General features: G+C 43.7%; 1 protein-coding gene across 43 annotated transcripts; it reads left to right on the plus strand.

The window, feature by feature from the left end:
* The first annotated feature begins 232 nt into the window (after nucleotides 1-232).
* Mhc (Myosin heavy chain) lies at nucleotides 233-20,430 on the plus strand. Of its 43 annotated transcripts, XM_064035871.1 has the most exons (26): nucleotides 234-376; nucleotides 1,282-1,551; nucleotides 2,107-2,250; nucleotides 3,681-3,865; nucleotides 4,097-4,292; nucleotides 4,491-4,554; nucleotides 4,637-4,735; nucleotides 5,518-5,621; nucleotides 7,075-7,212; nucleotides 7,365-7,634; nucleotides 8,538-8,708; nucleotides 9,897-10,076; nucleotides 10,188-10,344; nucleotides 10,654-10,712; nucleotides 11,677-11,764; nucleotides 11,930-12,047; nucleotides 12,954-13,071; nucleotides 13,796-13,932; nucleotides 14,014-14,140; nucleotides 14,580-14,789; nucleotides 15,305-16,191; nucleotides 16,628-16,706; nucleotides 17,206-17,451; nucleotides 17,801-19,636; nucleotides 19,712-19,756; nucleotides 19,962-20,430. In XM_064035871.1, the coding sequence occupies exons 2-25, from the start codon at nucleotides 1,345-1,347 to the stop codon at nucleotides 19,733-19,735; spliced, it is 5,844 nt and encodes a 1,947-aa protein (XP_063891941.1). In that variant the 5' UTR covers nucleotides 234-376; nucleotides 1,282-1,344; the 3' UTR covers nucleotides 19,736-19,756; nucleotides 19,962-20,430. The 43 variants fall into 43 exon arrangements, with proteins under 43 accessions (XP_021194491.2, XP_021194480.2, XP_049694157.1 ...); XM_021338816.3 differs by lacking the exons at nucleotides 2,107-2,250; nucleotides 5,518-5,621; nucleotides 8,538-8,708; ... (2 more) ...; nucleotides 16,628-16,706; nucleotides 19,712-19,756 and adding exons at nucleotides 1,900-2,043; nucleotides 5,179-5,282; nucleotides 8,149-8,319; ... (1 more) ...; nucleotides 13,331-13,448; nucleotides 16,356-16,434 and having other exon boundaries at nucleotides 233-376; XM_021338805.3 differs by lacking the exons at nucleotides 2,107-2,250; nucleotides 5,518-5,621; nucleotides 8,538-8,708; ... (1 more) ...; nucleotides 12,954-13,071; nucleotides 19,712-19,756 and adding exons at nucleotides 1,900-2,043; nucleotides 5,179-5,282; nucleotides 8,149-8,319; nucleotides 11,035-11,087; nucleotides 13,331-13,448 and having other exon boundaries at nucleotides 233-376.
* The last annotated feature ends 208 nt before the right edge of the window (nucleotides 20,431-20,638 follow it).

Below are 20,638 nucleotides of genomic sequence, written 5' to 3' on the forward strand. Positions count from 1 at the left end.
CGATCATCAATATACTCACCTTCCCTATAAAACATTCAAACGACTCAATGTTTATATTTAATGGTACTTTAAACACTGTACTAACCGTAGGTCTGTTTTCAATTACCGCTCCTCCAACAGGCTGCTGGAATAAACATTAAACCATGGCATTCATTAACAAAAATCGATTATTTGAATTATTTTTCGTATGATAACGTAGCCGGCAGCGGTTGACGCAGCGCGCGTTCCCGCCCAAGTGAAAGCTAAGCTTGTCTGAAAGTGTAGCCGAAGCCCTGGCTGGCATCCGCCTAAAATGGGGTGATCGCGCGCGGTGGTATCGTATTGCGCGTATAAAAAGCATTGGAGCACCCCGCCGCCGGTCAGAACGGCTTCTAACGTGAGTACCGACGCACGCGCCGCGTGCATGTGTGCGACTATTCGTGGAGTGCATTACCGTAGTGGCATCGCGAGTGCCTGCAGTGTTGCATCTTCTAGTGACGTAGCGGAAGCGACAGCTGATTTATCGCGTGCATTGGATTGATTGTGCAGTGGTCTACGTGTTTTCTGGTGTTTGGTTTGTGGTTCACTCGACACGTTTGGATTATTGATGGTTTATTGAAATTCAGTGCTTTGATTGGTAATTGTAAAAAATTTTATGTAACCGATTCGATTTTGAATGTTAATTGAGTAGCAATTAAATTGAAATTACATTTTGAAATGAATGATTAAATTAATGGATCACTCGTTACACTCAAGTGATTAATTGATTTTGATAAACAGTTTGTTGTCCTAAATGTAATTAATGATTTGGATAAACAATGTTTTGAGCTGAAAAAAGAGGAAGTAATCAACAGATCGATGTTGACCCTACCTTACTTGTAGTTCTGATATAACCGGATATTTGAAATTGAATCAAGTGATTAAATGAAAATAGAAATCAATAAATCGAATGTCATAATCGATAATAACAGAGCGATCGATATCAATGATCCAACAGGTGTTGTGAACAGTGACCCATCAGCTATCACCATAAAAGACAATAAACAATCCACTGACGGATAAATCGGTTGGCGTGCCTCCAGGCTCGCATACCTCCGTGACGTAACATCCGCGAAGGGCCGTACGGTGTAAGCTAATAAAAAACGCGAGCATAAAAGTCGGCGTTACGCAAACTGTTAGCTGGCACGGTTCCCGCGCGGCCACTACTCGGGTTACAGCCACAAATAGCCGCACGCGCCTCTCCGCCGCTTTATCTCCGTCGGTAAACTCGCCGCGTTCACTAACGTAGCGCGTGTGTTGCAGGAAGGCTCCAGGGCAACGTTCTCGTGTCTCGACTAGCCCAAAAGTCTCGTTAGCCCTCCGAAAATGCCGAAGCCAGTAGTCCAAGAGGGCGAGGACCCCGATCCGACTCCGTACCTGTTCGTGTCTCTGGAACAGAAGCGTATCGACCAGAGCAAGCCCTACGATGGCAAGAAGGCATGCTGGGTGCCTGACGAAAAGGAGGGTTTCCTCCAGGGCGAGATCAAGGCCACCAAGGGTGAGCTGGTGACCGTCAGCCTGCCTGGTGGCGAGGTAATTATACTTTTGCTTATCCAAGTAGATTAAGATCATGCACCTGGTGCATTCTAAGTTGATAATAGATCAGCAAATGCCAGTGAAAAACTACTGGAATGTGATTATGATCTGCAGCATGATGATAAAAAAAATAAGTAGTTATCAATACTCAACTATTGGTTGATAAAATGATGACGTAACTACTTGTCAGGAACATTTTGCCCCCTTCAAGTTTTATAGAGATAAACAATCCCTTAGTCTAATTTCCAACAAGGAAATCCTTTAAAGATAAACAAATCTGTATCAAAGAGGAAAGCTTTGATGTTGCATTTAATTTAATTACTAAACTTTACATTAAATGAGCAGGAAAAGACGTTAAAAAAGGAACTCCTCTCACAAGTAAACCCGCCGAAATTCGAGAAAGTCGAGGACATGGCTGACTTGACTTATCTTAACGAGGCAGCTGTACTCCACAATCTTCGACAACGATACTATGCGAAACTGATCTATGTAAGTAGGCGCTCCCAGCGCCTTTACCACTACTTTATACTAATGTAACAATTTATCCCACAGACCAAAGACTTCAAGAAAGATCTTGTTGCTCAAGTCAACCCACCTAAGTACGAGAAATGCGAGGACATGTCTAACTTGACATACCTCAACGACGCTTCTGTTTTGTATAACTTGAAGCAGAGATATTACCATAAACTTATTTACGTAAGTCGCGGGAGCGGTCCAGAGATCCGGCCTTGCAGTGTGCATGCACCTCACCTCTCCTATCTTTCATCACAGTAGACACATTTCTCGATAGTATTGGATTGATACCAAGTTTTAAAGTGCGACAGAAGTCCATGAACGGCGCAATTAATCTTGGATTGATGTCTCAATTTATAGTATAAATAGAAGTAGCGGCATGCCAGCTGTTGCTATTTCAGTACATTTTATTTTGCATCTAGATATTTCTGTCCCGATAGAAAAGTTTCTCTCTCGTTCGACGTTATTTTGTTGGCGTCCGAATTAAATTGCTAATTATTGCACAAGTAATTAATAGATTTACATTAGAATTAAAAGTAAACAAACGACAATAAACTATTTTTGATCAAAATCATTTTAGAGCACTCTAATTATAAAACGATTTCACATGAGGCTACAATATGAGAAAAAAACTGGCGAAGCTTCCCAAAATAGATTGTTAGTAAATGATTTTCGTCGGCTTCCGCCAGAGCTTTATGAACTTTAATCACATTAACTTTAGGTTTATTATCGATGCAAATGTGTCTACAAAGCCAAATCTTGACCCATTTTGTAACTAAACACTTCCTGGGCCGTACTTGCTACAAGTCGGTGCAAAAGGACTCGAAGGCGTCCGGAGGATCTTCTTTTGGTTGTTTTTCTACATTTTTTGCATCTCTGTTCTTAGAGCAGAGTATGTTGTTGTCTAGAATAGTTTTGTGTTGTGTTTTAAGTTCCGCGTCAATGACGTCGGGAGTTGTGGTTCTATCTTTCTTTACGTAGAGACGAAAGGTATCATTACTGTACCCCGGCTCTGCACTTTTTCCATCATTTGTTTTACAGGACTTATGACGTCCGTTTAACGAAACGTGCTAGCTTTAGAATTAGCAGGATTCTCTATAGAAAACCTATAATGAATTTTTGAACCTACTATTGTCAAAAAGCAGTAAGACTATAGAGCATCCTGCACTGTTCAAGGTTTTTTTTTCAAGAACTGAGACGTAAAGTACTTGTACAGTACCCGTCACAGTTTTGGTGTTTTCTTTAGACCTAGCTTTATTTTATCGTTTGTTACCATGCCATGAACTATCCTTACTTTTGCCGTGTTTACCACCTTTACCTCCTTAAGACCTATTTTCCAAACCATAATCATGATCTTCATTCTGGTATAATCCAGGACGTTTTGTTCCTCCTAAAATCAGAATTACCTTATTTTCTTTTCTTGGTTGTGAAATCAACCAATATTCTCTCCAAGAGAGTATTCTTTACATAACATATCCTTAATTTCCTTGAATTTCCCTTTTTCTTCCTTCAGCCTACTTTTCGTCCAATGCATTTCCCATCACCAATCTTGAGTGCCATCACCACCACCTCAATCATCACCAGCATGACTAATCTCGCCATGTTCACCACAGACGTACTCGGGTCTCTTCTGTGTGGCTATCAACCCCTACAAGAGGTTCCCCGTGTACACCACACGATGCGCCAAGCTCTACCGTGGCAAGCGTCGTTCGGAGGTGCCCCCTCACATCTTCGCCATTTCCGACGGTGCCTACGTCAACATGTTGACCAACCACGAGAATCAATCTATGTTGATTACGTAAGTTTCTTTCAGTAACTTTATAAAATCATTCAAAAATTACAAAAGAAAAATCCAAAGCAAAAGTAAAAATCTGAAAAAATATTCATAACGTTAAGTGTCAAAATGAAAAAAAAACAACTGAAATGCAAAGAGATTTGTCAGGGACGCTATTTTTCGTACCCTTAGACGTCTGTCAAACAAATGTCCGTCTCACCACTTGAACTAAGCAAAAACCCTTGCCTCCAACAGCGGTGAGTCTGGTGCCGGAAAGACTGAGAACACGAAGAAGGTAATTGCGTACTTCGCCACCGTCGGTGCCTCCCAAAAGAAGGACCCGTCCCAGGAGAAGAAGGGCTCCCTTGAAGACCAGGTCGTACAGACTAACCCTGTACTTGAAGCCTTCGGTAACGCCAAGACCGTCCGTAACGACAACTCGTCTCGTTTCGTAAGTATACTAACTTTGTATTTTTTTTCAACAATATGAAAAGTAAAATAGAAACCAGTATTTACTTCAAGTAAAATATTAGAAACTTCGGATAGTTTTCTGTCCTGCACTATAACTCTCAACCAATATCCAGCTACAGTCACCTTTACACAAAACTCGTATTTTGTTCACACTAAAATCCTTTTCTTCCTTCCCCAGGGTAAATTCATCCGTATCCACTTCGGTCCCTCCGGTAAACTGGCTGGTGCTGATATCGAGACCTGTAAGTACTTCTTCCTCAAGACTTGGTCCTTCGAGACTCTATTCACTTCGGTCTTGGTCCTAATGATCCTGTTTCTTGCCAGATCTGCTCGAGAAGGCCCGTGTCATCTCCCAACAGGCTCTTGAGCGTTCTTACCACATCTTCTACCAGATGATGTCTGGCTCCGTACCTGGACTTAAGGGTGCGTATAGACTACTGGTCTACCATCAAGTCTGATAATGTCATAGGACTTTATATTTCTTATGGAAAATTGTATGATATTGAAAGGACAACATGATCCAAATGATATTCGGGTATTCAATTCTTGACGAATGCTTCTTAGTGGTTCGGAAATATAAAGTCCTATGAAACTGTAAATCAAAATATACTTAAATATTGAAAAAGTAAATCAATAAATAAGTAAATAAAAGAATATTCAACATTAATCTATCAACTTAAACTTAAATTTGAATCAAGATGATAAAGTTGAATTAAGCAATTTAGGATAAGTTAATTTTTCTCCCATATTCTATTTAGCGTAGCCAGATCGAGAAACACAAGCACATTTACACAATTCAACAAAAAACCGTTGGAGGACCAACGTCTGTTTTGGTTATGGTCATTAATTTATTATTTCAAATTTAGACATGTGTTTGCTGACAAACGACGTATATGACTATAACATCATCTCGCAAGGAAAAACTACCATCCCCAACGTAGATGATGGAGAGGAGTGTACATTGACTGACGTAAGTCCGACCTCTGTATAGCAGAAGGTCGTTAGAGCGTGCCCTGTGTGTAGCCGGCCACCGGCTCGCATGGAACCGACTGGTGGCCGGCGTATCTCGTCTGTACTACCACGAGATACCTACCTATAGTGATAGTCTTAGATCCAACACAAACTCTTGATACTGTGGAGTGACCCTTCCTACCTTTAGTTTTAAAACACCTTTCACTTATGACTATGATTGGTGTTATTTTTAGCTCTGTGTTTACTATCCAACGACGTCAATGACTACAACATCGTGTCGCAAGGCAAGACTAGTATTCCTGGCGTTGATGACGGCGAGGAAATGAGACTTACCGATGTGAGTCCAGAACTTGACTACTGGCTCATCTCATTCTACCTTCTGATTTCATCTATTCGCAGTGCTGCTTGCTTTGCTTACTTCTGAGCCGGCGCTCGGTTGTCGCATGTGTATGTCAGGTGTTTTGGTGTTTACAGAAATAACGATGCTAAGCAACCGCATCTCGGACTATCCCCTCATAAGTCAAGGGAAGACACGAATACCTGGGATCAACGACGCCGAAGAGTGCGATCTCACGATCGTAAGTCTTGAACTTGCGCATGGAGCGTGCGTCTTGATGCAGATATCCGTGTATTGGGTCTGATTTCTGGTGATCGTGCCGATTCCTCAACGGAAGGCGCAATACATTCTGATGGCAATGGATGTTCATCCTGTTCCGTTCTATCCCAGGATACTGTAGATGGATATCCATTACTGTAATTCATAAATTCTTGATAAATATAATCATACAGTGTCTTCCGTTGCGTAGTCGACTGTTGGTCAACACCACAAAATTTCTGACATACATATGCTGCCCGCTCCTTGCAAGAGTTCAAAGGGCTTTTTGCACAGGTTTTATTTATCACGGTGACACCATATCCGATCCAGCACAAGCACAACCACACGAACTAATATGTTTAAACGACAGACAGGGACGGTTAGGATTTCTGAGACATTTGCAGGCAAAATTTAAGTGGTTTGGTGTTCTTATTTGGATTTTAATTGTTTATTTTATGATTTATCCGGCAGACATGTGTATGTTATCCAACGACATATACGATTACAATTGCGTCGCCCAGGGTAAGATTACTATCCCCAACGTAGACGATGGCGAGGAGTGTACATTAACTGACGTAAGTGTAATGAGAATGGAAAAAGAAGTGAACCCATTGAAGTAGCCATGAGACGCACCAAAATCTGTATTAAGATAATACAGAGAACTATATGAAAAAAATACCATTAACATTGACGCTAATGGACAATTTTATTTTAGTAGTTTTATAAAGACGTTCAAAATGTTATGCGAACCCGATTCTCAAAATTTTGGAACTACACATGATGTGTATCGAAATTTGTTCCGTGTTTCCGTCCCTCCGTATTTTAGAAGGTATTCAAAACGGTATCCTGTGCACCAACTCCTATGTTACGAATTCATCACAAAATGCCTAATTTTGCTAACGCTTCCCTTTTTACTTTACTAATATCTAATGTGGTAAGTACTTCCTAGATATAAGCTTTTTCTATCACCATTTCTCCTTTTCTTTGGCCCCTTAATTTAAAATATCTGTGTGTTTTCTTCCTTATAAAAAAAAATATTATATACCTAAACTATATACAAATCAAGTAAATTATACAAAAAATAACATTTTCTTTTTCCGTTGACCATCTTTTCTTCTTCTCATCAGCCTGCAAGGGTCCACTGATGAATTTGTTCCACCCGTCGCTGAATACTAATGTGTACTTTGTAATATAGCAAGCCATGGACGTCCTGGGCTTCACCCAGGAAGAGAAGGACAACGTATACAAGATCACCGCCGCTGTCATGCACATGGGTCGCATGCAGTTCAAGCAGAGAGGTCGCGAGGAACAGGCTGAGGCCGACGGCACTGAGGTCAGTATACTCTAAATTCTAAAAGCGACCAAAAAAAAAGCTTTCGTAAAAAGTACAACTTTACATTGAAAAGTTAATTTTTGTAACAATACCCATTTAAAACCTCTATGTACAGCAATGAATCTAATATCATTATCTTTATCTTATTGCAGGATGGTGACAAGGTTGCCAAGCTCCTCGGTGTTGAGATGCAGGACCTCTACAAGAACTTGTTGAAGCCCCGCATCAAGGTCGGAAACGAGTTCGTCACCCAGGGTCGTAACAAGGACCAGGTCACCAACTCCGTCGGTGCTCTCTGCAAGGGCATGTTCGATCGTCTCTTCAAGTGGCTCGTGAAGAAGTGTAACGAGACCCTAGACACCAAGCAGAAGAGGCAGCACTTCATCGGTGTACTGGATATCGCCGGTTTCGAGATCTTCGACGTGAGTATCACTACTTGAGCCGGCCTCAAAGGCTATGGCTATCACATGAACAAAGTTTCACAAAATCGGTTTTAGTATAAGATATGAGTATGAGAAGTACAAGTAGTAGAATAGCACAGTAGTAGTAGATATCTATATGATGCCACTTCGTAAGATATTAATGCAGATTTATTTCTTAGTACAATGGGTTTGAGCAACTTTGCATTAACTTCACAAATGAGAAACTCCAACAATTCTTCAACCATCACATGTTTGTATTGGAGCAAGAGGAGTATACAAAAGAAGGCATACACTGGGAGTTCATTGACTTTGGAATGGACTTGCTCGCCTGCATAGATCTAATTGAAAAGGTACACCGAGTGTGCATCTCGGTTGGGCTCGGTTGTTATTCCACTGTGTTCAGTTTTCAGCTATCGGTCCCCTGCTCGCTCATATATTATATAGCAATATATGTAGTCTAGTCAAATGCTTAAAGTGTGTGTGTGTAATTCCCCCTTCATGATGTTATCAAAAGTTCAACGGTTTCGAGCAAGTCTGCATTAACTTCACCAATGAGAAGCTGCAGCAGTTCTTTAACCACCACATGTTCGTACTCGAACAAGAGGAGTACAAGAAGGAGGGTATCAACTGGGCCTTCATCGATTTCGGAATGGACTTGCTCGCTTGTATCGATCTTATCGAAAAGGTAATAGTCAGTTGAGTCTCGTCGAGCCCGTCGGCGCTGGAAGCAACTAGACGGGATAACGTTTAACATTAACATCACAAGCCACGTGAGACCGGCTTGGTCGTACTTCTCTTCACTCGGGGTCTACATCACGCCATACAAACAACTGCGGAATGAAATCCGTAGCAAATTTACCTGACCCCCAAACTTAACCCTCCACATTACTTATCTCCCTGCAGTTCAACGGTTTTGAACAACTCTGCATTAACTTCACCAACGAGAAACTTCAGCAGTTCTTTAACCATCACATGTTCGTTCTGGAGCAAGAAGAGTACCAGCGCGAAGGCATCGAATGGACATTCATTGACTTTGGCATGGATCTGCAAAATTGCATTGACCTTATTGAAAAGGTAGTTGGCGTCAACGCAACGATGAAAGCTTGCTCACGCCACAGGGGTCCTCGAGTATCCTGGTGCTACTCGAGCGACCCTATCAATGCTGTTTGCTCTTTGTGTTTTTTTTCTGTGTGTCTTCTTCTACTGTGTGTCTTTCTTTTCTAGTATTTAATTTTACATCTCTAAAATATTCAAAAACACTCAAAACACTACTCTTACAATTTAGATAACTAATAACAGATTTTCGATCGTTTTTTCCATGTCGCTCCGCGATCCAGATGAACGGATTTAATCAGCTCTGTGTTAACTTTACGAACGAAAAATTGCAACAGTACTTTAACCATTTCATGTTCGTCCTAGAACAAGAGGAATATGAAAGAGAAGGGATCCAATGGACCTTCATAGATTTTGGTATGGACCTCCAAGCGACAATTGATCTAATTGAGAAGGTATTAGAGGTTATAAGTGCATAGCTTGAGGATGTAGGGCCGCGAGAGCTTCAAGCTGAGCCATCGCTGCAAACTGCTGGCTGTTCCCCCATGCCACGGTATTACTAGGCAGAGATATGACAGTATCCGCTTGTACCACACACGCGAACAAATATGCAAGCGAAGCTACTGCAGAACTTATGGAATATTTTAATTTGCATCTAGCTACCGCGTCCCAAGTAAAAATATAAATACACCGCTCTCAGGATCGCACGCGAAATGTAGTCAATTATAATACTTATTTTATTTTAAAACTGAATGCAAACATAGAACTATCTAATTATTCATTAAATATCTAATGTATTTAGTATTTTTATAACCAATATTGTTCATAAGTAATTGCCTGCGTAATAATGATGTAATCAAGCTACTTAAAAACGCATTTTTTATAGAAAATATTGAGGTAGAGCTTTTTACCACAATACACATGTACACACAATCTAATCAATCACTGCAACATAATATTTCTGTTTTTTGTCTTACCTGCATGCTGCTTACTACTATAGCTATATTTAGATATAAGATACTTGTCTCATTTAAATGTTCCTTTTCCTGATTATAAAATTTCATAATTATCAATTTTCTTGATGAATTTACATTAAATGCTATAAAATTAATTTCTACTACCCTTTTCCCTATATAGTTAGAGACATGAGACGTATCTTCGAGTCGCCCGTACATCCTTCGTGTTCTAATCTCCTTGGTACGTTTACAGCCCATGGGTATCCTCTCCATCCTTGAGGAAGAGTCTATGTTCCCCAAAGCCACCGACCAGACCTTCGTTGAGAAGTTGAACAACAACCACTTGGGCAAGTCTGCTCCTTACCTGAAGCCGAAGCCCCCCAAGCCCGGTTGCCAGGCCGCTCACTTCGCCATTGGTCACTACGCCGGTAACGTAAGTATCAATACGACTTGTAACTTCACTTACGTCATCCGCGTCTCTTGGGATCACTGTATCCCTCGTTCTATGACTGTCATATAAAATCTTCAACTTGATACTGAACAGGTCGGCTACAACATCACTGGATGGCTTGAGAAGAACAAGGACCCCCTCAACGACACTGTCGTTGACCAGTTCAAGAAGGGTCAGAACAAACTGTTGGTTGAGATCTTTGCTGACCATCCTGGTCAGTCTGGTGATGCCGGTGGCGGTGGTGGCAAGGGTACGTATCATTTCAACACTTGATCAAGACTATGAAATATCTAAACTAAATAATGATGATTACTTTAGATTCTCTTGCAATAATCGTATTGAAGGTGACAGGTACCATGAGCTCATACAAACATCATACACTCATCAGGAATCAAAACTATACACCAAAATCAAGCAACACCAAGATTTCTATACTTCAAAACTTGGTTCATTTCATTCTTTCTACACAACATCTATCAAGAGCTAATGCTGACTACAAATATCAGTTATTAGCTCAACAGCTTATACTTTATTCTGACACATGTTTTCAATGAAATAGGCGCTGGTGGCAAACGCGCTAAGGGTTCTGCCTTCCAGACCGTATCATCACTCTACAGGGTAAAACCGGAATATACAATCACCGCGATTTGCTTCTGTGAATCCTACGTGGCTTTACTGTCTTCGTCTGTCTACACGCTTAAGGCTGGCTCCCGTTCTAAGGAATCACAACGTTCAAGTTTTATAATCATCAGTCACTTTTATGATTCCATTACGTTAGGGCCAGCCTTGCACGCTTTCATTTTAATCATGTCCGTCCATGTCTTAAACACAGCTCATGTGAAGTTCTGCAGGTGTCTTGTCTACGAGTATTGTAGTGTCCTAAGTGGCGTCATTGTGATTGTCCTCGTACTAATCGTTGCTTGTTAATGTACGTCCATAGGAGGTCGCGGTAAGAAGGGCGGTGGTTTCGCTACTGTGTCCTCCGCTTACAGGGTATTTAAATGTTTCAAATTTTTTAAGTTGATTTTGTTTTTTTTTTGTATCATCTCCGAAGCAAAAGCAACTACTTGATGTAGATCTGCTTCGGATTGTGAGTTTAATGTAGTTCGATACCTGAATTTACTGAAAGGTAATTTAGTGTCATCCCATTACCCTACCTACCTGTATTGTATTGTACTGTATGATACACGTACGGTACGTTTTATCCACTATCATTCATTGTAGACGCACTATAATACTAAAGTGTGTCTCAAATGTAATCCGTAGCTACAAAGTAGTGACCTGAATACGTACAATACTACATTTGTCGCTGAATTAATATTTTTGTTGTGTTTTTTATGTTCTAACTTACATGTGTGTTTTTATGTTTATGCACTTTTACATCAAAATATACTTCCTTTGCGCATTACATTTGTGTGTTGCTTCTCAATGTTTTGAAGATAATTTCTGTGCTGTGACAAGCAGAAATGATCTTAATCGTGTTAAGCTTTTCTGAAAAATCAGGCAATATATGTGCAATATATGTTTTATGTGAAAATCTTAGTACCTGTAGAATGAATACTAATGTTTGCTGTATCTACAGGAACAACTTAACAACCTGATGACCACCCTGAGGTCTACCCAGCCTCACTTCGTACGTTGTATCATCCCCAACGAGTTGAAGCAGCCTGGTGAGTAATAAGCACTAAATCTTCACTTTTAAAACTCCCACAACTGAAATCTAGAAAAAGATATTCAAAATTAAGCTCCACAATCATCGCTCCCGGAATTTCCTCCGGAATTTTAAAAAAAATGTGATATGTGTCATCAGCGGAATTTGTAACTTTGTCACGCAGGTCTCATCGACTCTCACCTTGTGATGCACCAGCTGACCTGTAACGGTGTGCTTGAAGGCATCCGTATTTGCCGTAAAGGTTTCCCCAACAGGATGGTCTACCCCGACTTCAAGCTCCGGTAAGATTCCAATCTCCAAGGATTCCAGCGAAATCTATTTCAGTCCTAAGTGCCCATTCGGCAAATATTTATGGTATCTCCAGTCATCAAATAATTTTATTTTATTTTTATATACAAGATTAAATTTATTGACGAACATAATTTTGGTTGGCGAGTCTAAACAAAATTCTTTGGACTCTGGTACATTCGACCCGATTTTATTCTGGTACTGCAGCTGACTGCCGGCTGACGTCATCAGACATTCGTGCAGGCGTGACTAATAACATCTAAAATTATTTTGATGACTCCCCACTCTCACGCACCTTTATATTTTTAATCAAGGTGCGAAGTGATATTAATACTGTAGCCACCCATGTTTACAATGTTGAACTGAAATAACATGTTATTTAATGAACAGTTACATGATTCTTGCACCAGTCGCCATGACAGCAGAAAAAGATCCTAAAGAGGCGGCTAGGAAGTGTTTGGAGGAAGTGGGTCTCGACCCTGAAAGCTATCGTATTGGCCACACAAAGGCAAGGCAGACATTGATACCATCCTAGAATGGCGATGACAGCATGATATAGTATAGATTTTATGAAAATCTATAAGGAAATAGATTTGTTTTACATCCTACCGTACATGGTTTGCCTCCCATCGAGTATTTTACTGTATTTAGTTATCATGAATGGTATGCACCTGTAGAAATCACCTGTATCTAGATATTGTCATCTAGTCATGAGAACCTTTACCCTGTATTTAGAAATTTCCAGAACTTGGAAGTAGTTTTGGAAAGTTATGATTTACCCTTTGACCCCCATATTACCCCCGAAGATACCAAGGACGTTGTATCTTTGTATTGGTAAACTCATGAACATATTATCAGTACATTCCCTCATTGTGTGTCCATATATTTTGATAATGTAGCTACAAGATCCTGGCCCCTCAAGCTGTGGAAAAGGAATCCGATCCTAAGAAAATCGCTCAAGTCATCCTGGAGGCTACCGGTTTAGACGTCGAGTCCTACCGTCTGGGTCACACCAAGGCATGTCTTTATACCCCTGAAAGTAGTTAGCTATTTGAGACGAGCGGTCCAAAACCCCCAAACACCCGGACCGCGAGGCTTAAATGCGCTTTGTCGAATTCAGCACCTCATGAGACTGGTGTCATAATTTGACCTTAAACCTATACGTGCTCACCCCCGGAGTCCAAGCTACTAAGGCTCCTGTTTGTGTTCCCCTATCCTCACCCTACACGTACATAATAAACACGATTATCATATTGTATGTACTCCTATAACGCAGATACAAAATTCTGTGCCCGAACCTCATCAAAGAGCCAATTACACCTGAGATTGCTACTAAGAAAATTCTCGAACATACCGGATTGGATTCGGAGTCTTTCAGGCTCGGAAAGACTAAGGTAGATCCAGCATGCCACACACAGGCTACACAAAACTAATTTTTCCCTCTATCCTCATTGCATGACGCAGTAACGAAAATAACCCTATCTTTCTATTCTATCGGTCTGTTTTGTGCTACTTTACTGTTTTAGTGAATTCTTCTTTGATGACTCATATATGCAAATGACTAACACAAAATTTGATCTCTTTTCTTTTTATTTGTAACTAAAATAAATTCACATTTTCAATGTGTGAAGCACCAAAATGAGGTAAAATTCAATATTGTTAAATTCAATGAGATCAATTTAATTTGCTTACCACTTGGCCATGTCGAGCTTGTCCCCTAACACTTGCCATGTACGAGCAGGTATTCTTCCGCGCTGGTGTCCTGGGTCAGATGGAAGAGTTGCGTGACGACAGGCTGTCCAAGATCGTCTCGTGGCTCCAGGCCTACATCCGTGGTTACCTGTCCCGTAAGGAGTACAAGAAGCTGCAGGAACAGAGGTAGGCATACTGAACATTGACACTTTAACATAGCGCCATATTTGGGAATGCATGACTTATAACACTTATTTTTTTATAAAGGTTGGCTCTCCAAGTTGTCCAGCGCAACTTGCGCAAGTACCTGCAACTCCGCACCTGGCCCTGGTGGAAGTTGTGGCAGAAGGTCAAGCCCCTCCTCAACGTCACCCGCGTCGAGGATGAGCTCGCGGTAAGCATCAATCATCACTCGTTATTAATTTGATCGTACACTCTGACCCACTCTACACGGATATAGGACGCGTGATTCAGGGTAACGCAAATAGCTCGGGCCGCGCCCACCTGTCGGTCACGCGACACCACAGCAGGTGCTGCGGCCATTTCTGGATCCCGGCCCCCTCCGCGCGCCTTTTCTCCATACTTACAATGTTAGAGTGCGTGGGCGACGTTCCACCCGCTGGAAAACTCCAGCGGCGCTCAGTAGCGGAGTGGTCGGCGGCGCGCGCACCACCTACCCTACCCTATACTTACGAACGAACCGAACACATTTGCATTCCTATTTATTTTTTTATTGATGTATTATTAAAAAGTAAATTAATTAATAAACAATGGCGTCCGCGGTTCACTTGTCGGAATGGAACGAGGATACTAAAGGTGTCAACGAATTACAGAAACTTGAGGAGAAGGCCCAGAAGGCCCAGGAGGCTTTCGAGAAGGAAGAGAAGCTCCGCAAGGAGCTCGAGGGTCTCAACGCCAAGCTCCTCGAGGAGAAGACCGCTCTGCTTGCCTCCATCGAGGGCAAGGAGGGCTCCCTCTCCGAGGTGCAGGAGCGCGCTGCCAAGCTCAACGCGCAGAAGGCCGACCTCGAGCTCCAGCTCAGGGTGAGTACTACACATTACTGTTTACTTAGTCAACTACTAGGTACAAGTGCACTTATCGTTAATTATATTAGATACAGTGATATACAAGCAAGTGGATGTTTTAAAATTTATTTATTAGGTACCTACTGAAATAGCAACTAGAATTTAGGTCGTGAGAGTTGACGTGATGAAATCTACAGCTAATTAATCTAATTAAAATTAGCGAAGCTTCCTGCGGTCGATAAACATCAATCATAGTGTTACAAACCAAATATGTAGTGTTGAACAGTGTAGCGAGTGAACTTACTGCGAGTTTTCTTGACGCAATTCTTTAAATAAACTTCAGTTTGTTTATACGGGAAATAGCTCGATCGTGTTTAAAATAACTGCACGTCTGCACCCTACAGGATTTTATTGCGAAACTTTAATTGCCTCATTCTTCGACGTGTTAATTGACAAGAAACAGACGCGTGCGTTAATACTTATTTTAAACACAAGCTGATTCACAATACTGACTAGAACTTTTTAATTTGTAGGACACCCAGGACCGCCTTACCCAGGAAGAGGATGCCCGCAACCAGCTCTTCCAGGCTAAGAAGAAGTTGGAACAGGAAGTCGCCGGCCTCAAGAAGGATGTCGAAGACTTGGAACTGTCCGTCCAGAAGTCCGAGCAGGACAAGGCCACCAAGGACCACCAGATCCGCAACTTGAACGACGAGATCGCCCACCAGGACGAGCTCATCAACAAGTTGAACAAGGAGAAGAAGCTCCAGGGAGAGTCCAACCAGAAGACCTCCGAGGAGCTCCAGGCCGCCGAGGACAAGGTCAACCACCTCAACAAGGTCAAGCAGAAGCTCGAGCAGACCCTCGACGAGCTCGAGGACTCTCTGGAGCGCGAGAAGAAGCTGCGCGCCGACGTCGAGAAGCAGAGGAGGAAGGTGGAGGGCGACCTCAAGCTCACGCAGGAGGCCGTCGCCGACCTCGAGCGCAACAAGAAGGAGCTCGAGCAGACCATCCAGCGCAAGGACAAGGAGATCTCGTCCCTCACTGCCAAGCTGGAGGACGAGCAGTCGCTTGTCAGCAAGCTCCAGAAACAGATCAAGGAACTGCAAGGCCGCATCGAAGAGCTCGAGGAGGAGGTCGAATCCGAACGCCAGGCTCGCGCTAAGGCCGAGAAGCAGCGTGCCGACCTCGCCCGCGAGCTCGAGGAGCTGGGTGAGCGCCTTGAGGAAGCCGGTGGCGCCACCTCCGCTCAGATTGAGCTGAACAAGAAGCGCGAGGCTGAGCTCAGCAAGCTGCGCCGCGACCTCGAGGAGGCCAACATCCAGCACGAGTCTACCCTCGCCAACCTCCGCAAGAAGCACAACGATGCCGTCTCGGAGATGGGCGAGCAGCTCGACCAGCTCAACAAGCTCAAGGCCAAGTGAGTATATTTACACTACTATAAAAATAGTCTATAAAATAAAAGCAATGTATCACCGCCTACGCGTGACTCATCAAAATCGGGCGACGGATACATGTGGGATTGATAGATTTATGTCAGAATTAAATATAGATTACATTTACTGAAACATAATGCAAATCCAGGGCTGAGCATGACCGCGCGTCTTGCTACAACGAGCTTAACAACACTCGCGCAGCTGTCGATCAAGTAGCGAGAGAGAAGGTAACATGTCGTCCGTAGAGGCACGAGTTCGCCTGGGGTGACACCTTGCATGGAACCTTCCCGGAACGACCCACATTACACATCACATGCCATTGTGATTATAAGATACGATATTTCTCTGTTCATTCCTCGGCCGTATTAGATGGTTGTTGACATTTTACTAAAATTGTTTTGTCATTATTTATCTATCCAGGGCTGAGAAAGAGCGCTCTCAGTACTTTAGCGAAGTCAATGACCTTCGTGCCGGACTCGACCATGTGTCCAACGAAAAGGTACAAAGGATGAAAAGAAAATTTTGTTGGCCTTTGCCGTTACAGGGCTTCGCTTTGCAGCTTATTAAATCTATGGAGAATAAATGTCGAAACACCACACATGACAACACATAATCCATCCCATGACAATGATACTCATCATAATAAAGTAACAAATACATTTGATTAGGTGTAGCATGGAAGCTAAAACCGCCTCGACGATTGAATCCTCTTATACCTAATAAGATAACTACCCAATATGTGAGCAATAACATGCATGGAAGTTTAATTAGATAAAAAAGTTTTAATTTGATAACAAAACATAGAATTTGGATTTAAAATATTAAATATTGCTTAACCAATAGAAAAGATTTTTGTTACGTGATACTCACCAATACTATAACAACAATAATACTAGAAGAATAACTTAGAACATTCATCTTCATTTAAAAAAAAGAACTTAAGCAAATTAACATGCAACATCAACAATACTTGCATACTAACCCACGGTTCCCCACAGGCTGCCCAGGAGAAGATCGTCAAGCAGCTGCAGCACCAGCTCAACGAGGTGCAGAGCAAGGCTGACGAAGCCAACCGCACCCTCAACGACCTGGATGCCGCCAAGAAGAAGCTGTCCATCGAGAACTCCGACCTTCTCCGTCAACTGGAGGAGGCCGAGTCCCAGGTGTCTCAGCTCTCCAAGATCAAGGTGTCCCTCACCACTCAGCTCGAGGACACCAAGAGGCTCGCCGACGAGGAGGCCAGGGTATGTACTCATCAGACATACTCATACATTTTTATTCAGCCATTGATCTGCCACCACTGTTAGTATACAACACGAATTTTAGTTCATTGTGAAAAAAGTATACCTAGCTTAGGAGCTGTTGATTTATTAAAATAAATTCACATAGCACTCATTGTATTTTTAGAAGTAGTAGAACATTTGTAAATAACATATACGATTCGTAATTTTTTTTTCTGAATACTTAGATATGAACATTGAACATATACTTTAAGAAGATAGACGTCGATACTTACACAACAGTGAGTCGCTATCAGGCTGGTAAATTGATATTGTGTATTACTTGATATACTAATGGTATGTTTGTCAACAGGAACGCGCCACCCTTCTTGGCAAGTTCCGCAACCTCGAGCACGACCTGGACAACATCCGCGAACAGGTCGAGGAGGAGGCCGAAGGCAAGGCTGATCTTCAACGCCAGCTTTCCAAGGCCAACGCCGAGGCTCAGCTCTGGCGCTCCAAGTACGAGTCCGAGGGCGTCGCCCGCTCCGAGGAACTCGAGGAGGCCAAGCGCAAGCTCCAGGCCCGCCTCGCCGAAGCCGAGGAGACCATTGAGTCCCTCAACCAGAAGGTTGTCGCTCTCGAGAAGACCAAGCAGCGCCTCGCCACCGAGGTCGAGGACCTGCAGCTCGAGGTCGACCGTGCCACCGCCATCGCCAACGCTGCCGAGAAGAAGCAGAAGGCCTTCGACAAGATCATCGGAGAATGGAAGCTCAAGGTTGACGACCTTGCCGCTGAGCTCGACGCCAGCCAGAAGGAGTGCCGCAACTACTCCACTGAGCTGTTCCGTCTCAAGGGTGCTTACGAGGAAGGCCAGGAACAGCTTGAGGCTGTCCGCCGTGAGAACAAGAACCTCGCCGATGAAGTCAAGGACCTCCTTGACCAGATCGGTGAAGGTGGCCGCAACATCCACGAGATCGAGAAGGCCAGGAAGCGCCTTGAGGCCGAGAAGGACGAGCTCCAGGCCGCCCTTGAGGAGGCTGAGGCCGCCCTCGAACAGGAGGAGAACAAGGTCCTCCGCGCTCAGCTTGAGCTGTCCCAGGTCAGGCAGGAGATCGACAGGCGCATCCAAGAGAAGGAGGAGGAGTTCGAGAACACACGCAAGAACCACCAGCGCGCCCTCGACTCCATGCAGGCTTCCCTCGAAGCCGAGGCTAAGGGCAAGGCTGAGGCCCTGCGCATGAAGAAGAAGCTTGAGGCTGACATCAACGAGCTTGAGATCGCTCTTGACCACGCCAACAAGGCTAACGCTGAGGCCCAGAAGAACATCAAGCGCTACCAGGCCCAGATCAAGGACCTCCAGACCGCCCTGGAAGAGGAACAGCGCGCCCGCGACGATGCCCGCGAACAGCTCGGCATCTCAGAGCGCCGCGCCAACGCCCTCCAGAACGAGCTCGAGGAGTCGCGCACCCTCCTGGAACAGGCCGACCGCGCCCGCCGCCAGGCCGAACAGGAACTCGGCGACGCTCACGAACAGCTCAACGAGCTGTCCGCCCAGAGCGCCTCCCTGTCCGCTGCCAAGAGGAAACTCGAGTCCGAGCTGCAGACCCTGCACTCCGACCTCGACGAGCTCCTCAACGAGGCTAAGAACTCCGAGGAGAAGGCCAAGAAGGCCATGGTTGACGCCGCCCGTCTCGCCGACGAGCTGCGCGCCGAACAAGACCACGCCCAGACCCAGGAGAAACTCCGCAAGGCCCTTGAACAACAGATCAAGGAACTGCAAGTCAGGCTGGATGAGGCTGAAGCCAACGCCCTTAAGGGAGGCAAGAAGGCCATCCAGAAACTGGAACAGAGGGTCAGGGAGCTCGAGAACGAGCTTGACGGTGAACAGAGGAGACACGCCGACGCCCAGAAGAACCTCCGCAAGTCCGAGAGGCGCATCAAGGAGCTCACCTTCCAGGCTGAGGAGGACCGCAAGAACCACGAGCGCATGCAGGACCTGGTCGACAAACTGCAACAGAAGATCAAGACCTACAAGAGGCAGATCGAGGAAGCCGAAGAAATCGCCGCCCTCAACTTGGCTAAGTTCCGCAAGGCACAGCAGGAGTTGGAGGAGGCCGAGGAAAGGGCAGACCTTGCCGAGCAGGCCATCAGCAAATTCCGTGGCAAGGGACGTGCGGGTTCCGCTGCGAGAGGAGTCAGTCCGGCGGTGAGTTTCCTTCACTAAGTCTTTCTCAAACCGTCAAAATTAATTCGAGATATTAAGCATTATTCTCTGATTCAGGCGTCCGTTAAAGGGCGTCCCTAAATCAGCACTGGAGAGTAATATGTAAGTTGGCAATATAATGCACGCCACAGCACTATGAACAGTGCAGTCCCCATATATTCACTAGTAGCTCTAGAAGAGTTGTCCCCATATGTTATCTCTTGCATCTCGTCCCGGGCATGTCCGACATCGTGCATCCGTGTCCTGCATGACATGTATTTGTCCTGTTGACGTATAACCATGTACTAATGTTTGGTTTCGTCCACAGCCCCAGCGCTCGCGTCCCGCCTTCGCTGACGGTTTCGGCACCTTCCCACCTAGGTTCGACCTGGCGCCCGAAGATTTCTAAACGTTCCACTACAGAAAAAAAACGGACTGTACAGATTTTTCGTTGAAATGTAACTAATTTTTTTTATACATAGCAGTTGAAAGTTACGAATGCGTGAAACGAAAAACTGTAAAAAAAAATTTTGTAAGCCAACAAAAAAAATATACACTTTAGTGATCTAATCTTTTTACGAAAGGCTATTTTGTAACTTGTTGATATTTATTTATATTATTTATTACCGTGGAGTATGTATCGAGAGTGCGAGGCCGCGAGAGACGCGCGTGAGCCGCGCGCGCGCATGTTCGACCGAGACACGCCCCCCACCTCAGTACCGCCGCCGGCGCGCGCGCCTCTCTCGAACGCCTCATTTTGACATCTAATAAAGCGATATCGTTGTCATAAAATACTATTACTCGACTTTTTATTTATATTACCTTAATCCCTGATTATTGCACCTAATAGTCCACACAGATAAAATTGATTATTTATCATCACAAACACACGCTGATCACGAGGTGAATCAGTTCAGAATTTATACCACACACTCACAATACACACACGCAATAACTACAAAGTTTTTCAAAATGTGTTAATAAAGGCACACAAAAGCTAGTATA

This window comes from Helicoverpa armigera, chromosome 8 (assembly GCF_030705265.1).
Source record: "Helicoverpa armigera isolate CAAS_96S chromosome 8, ASM3070526v1, whole genome shotgun sequence".
In the NCBI taxonomy this organism is placed as follows: Eukaryota; Metazoa; Arthropoda; class Insecta; order Lepidoptera; family Noctuidae; genus Helicoverpa; species Helicoverpa armigera.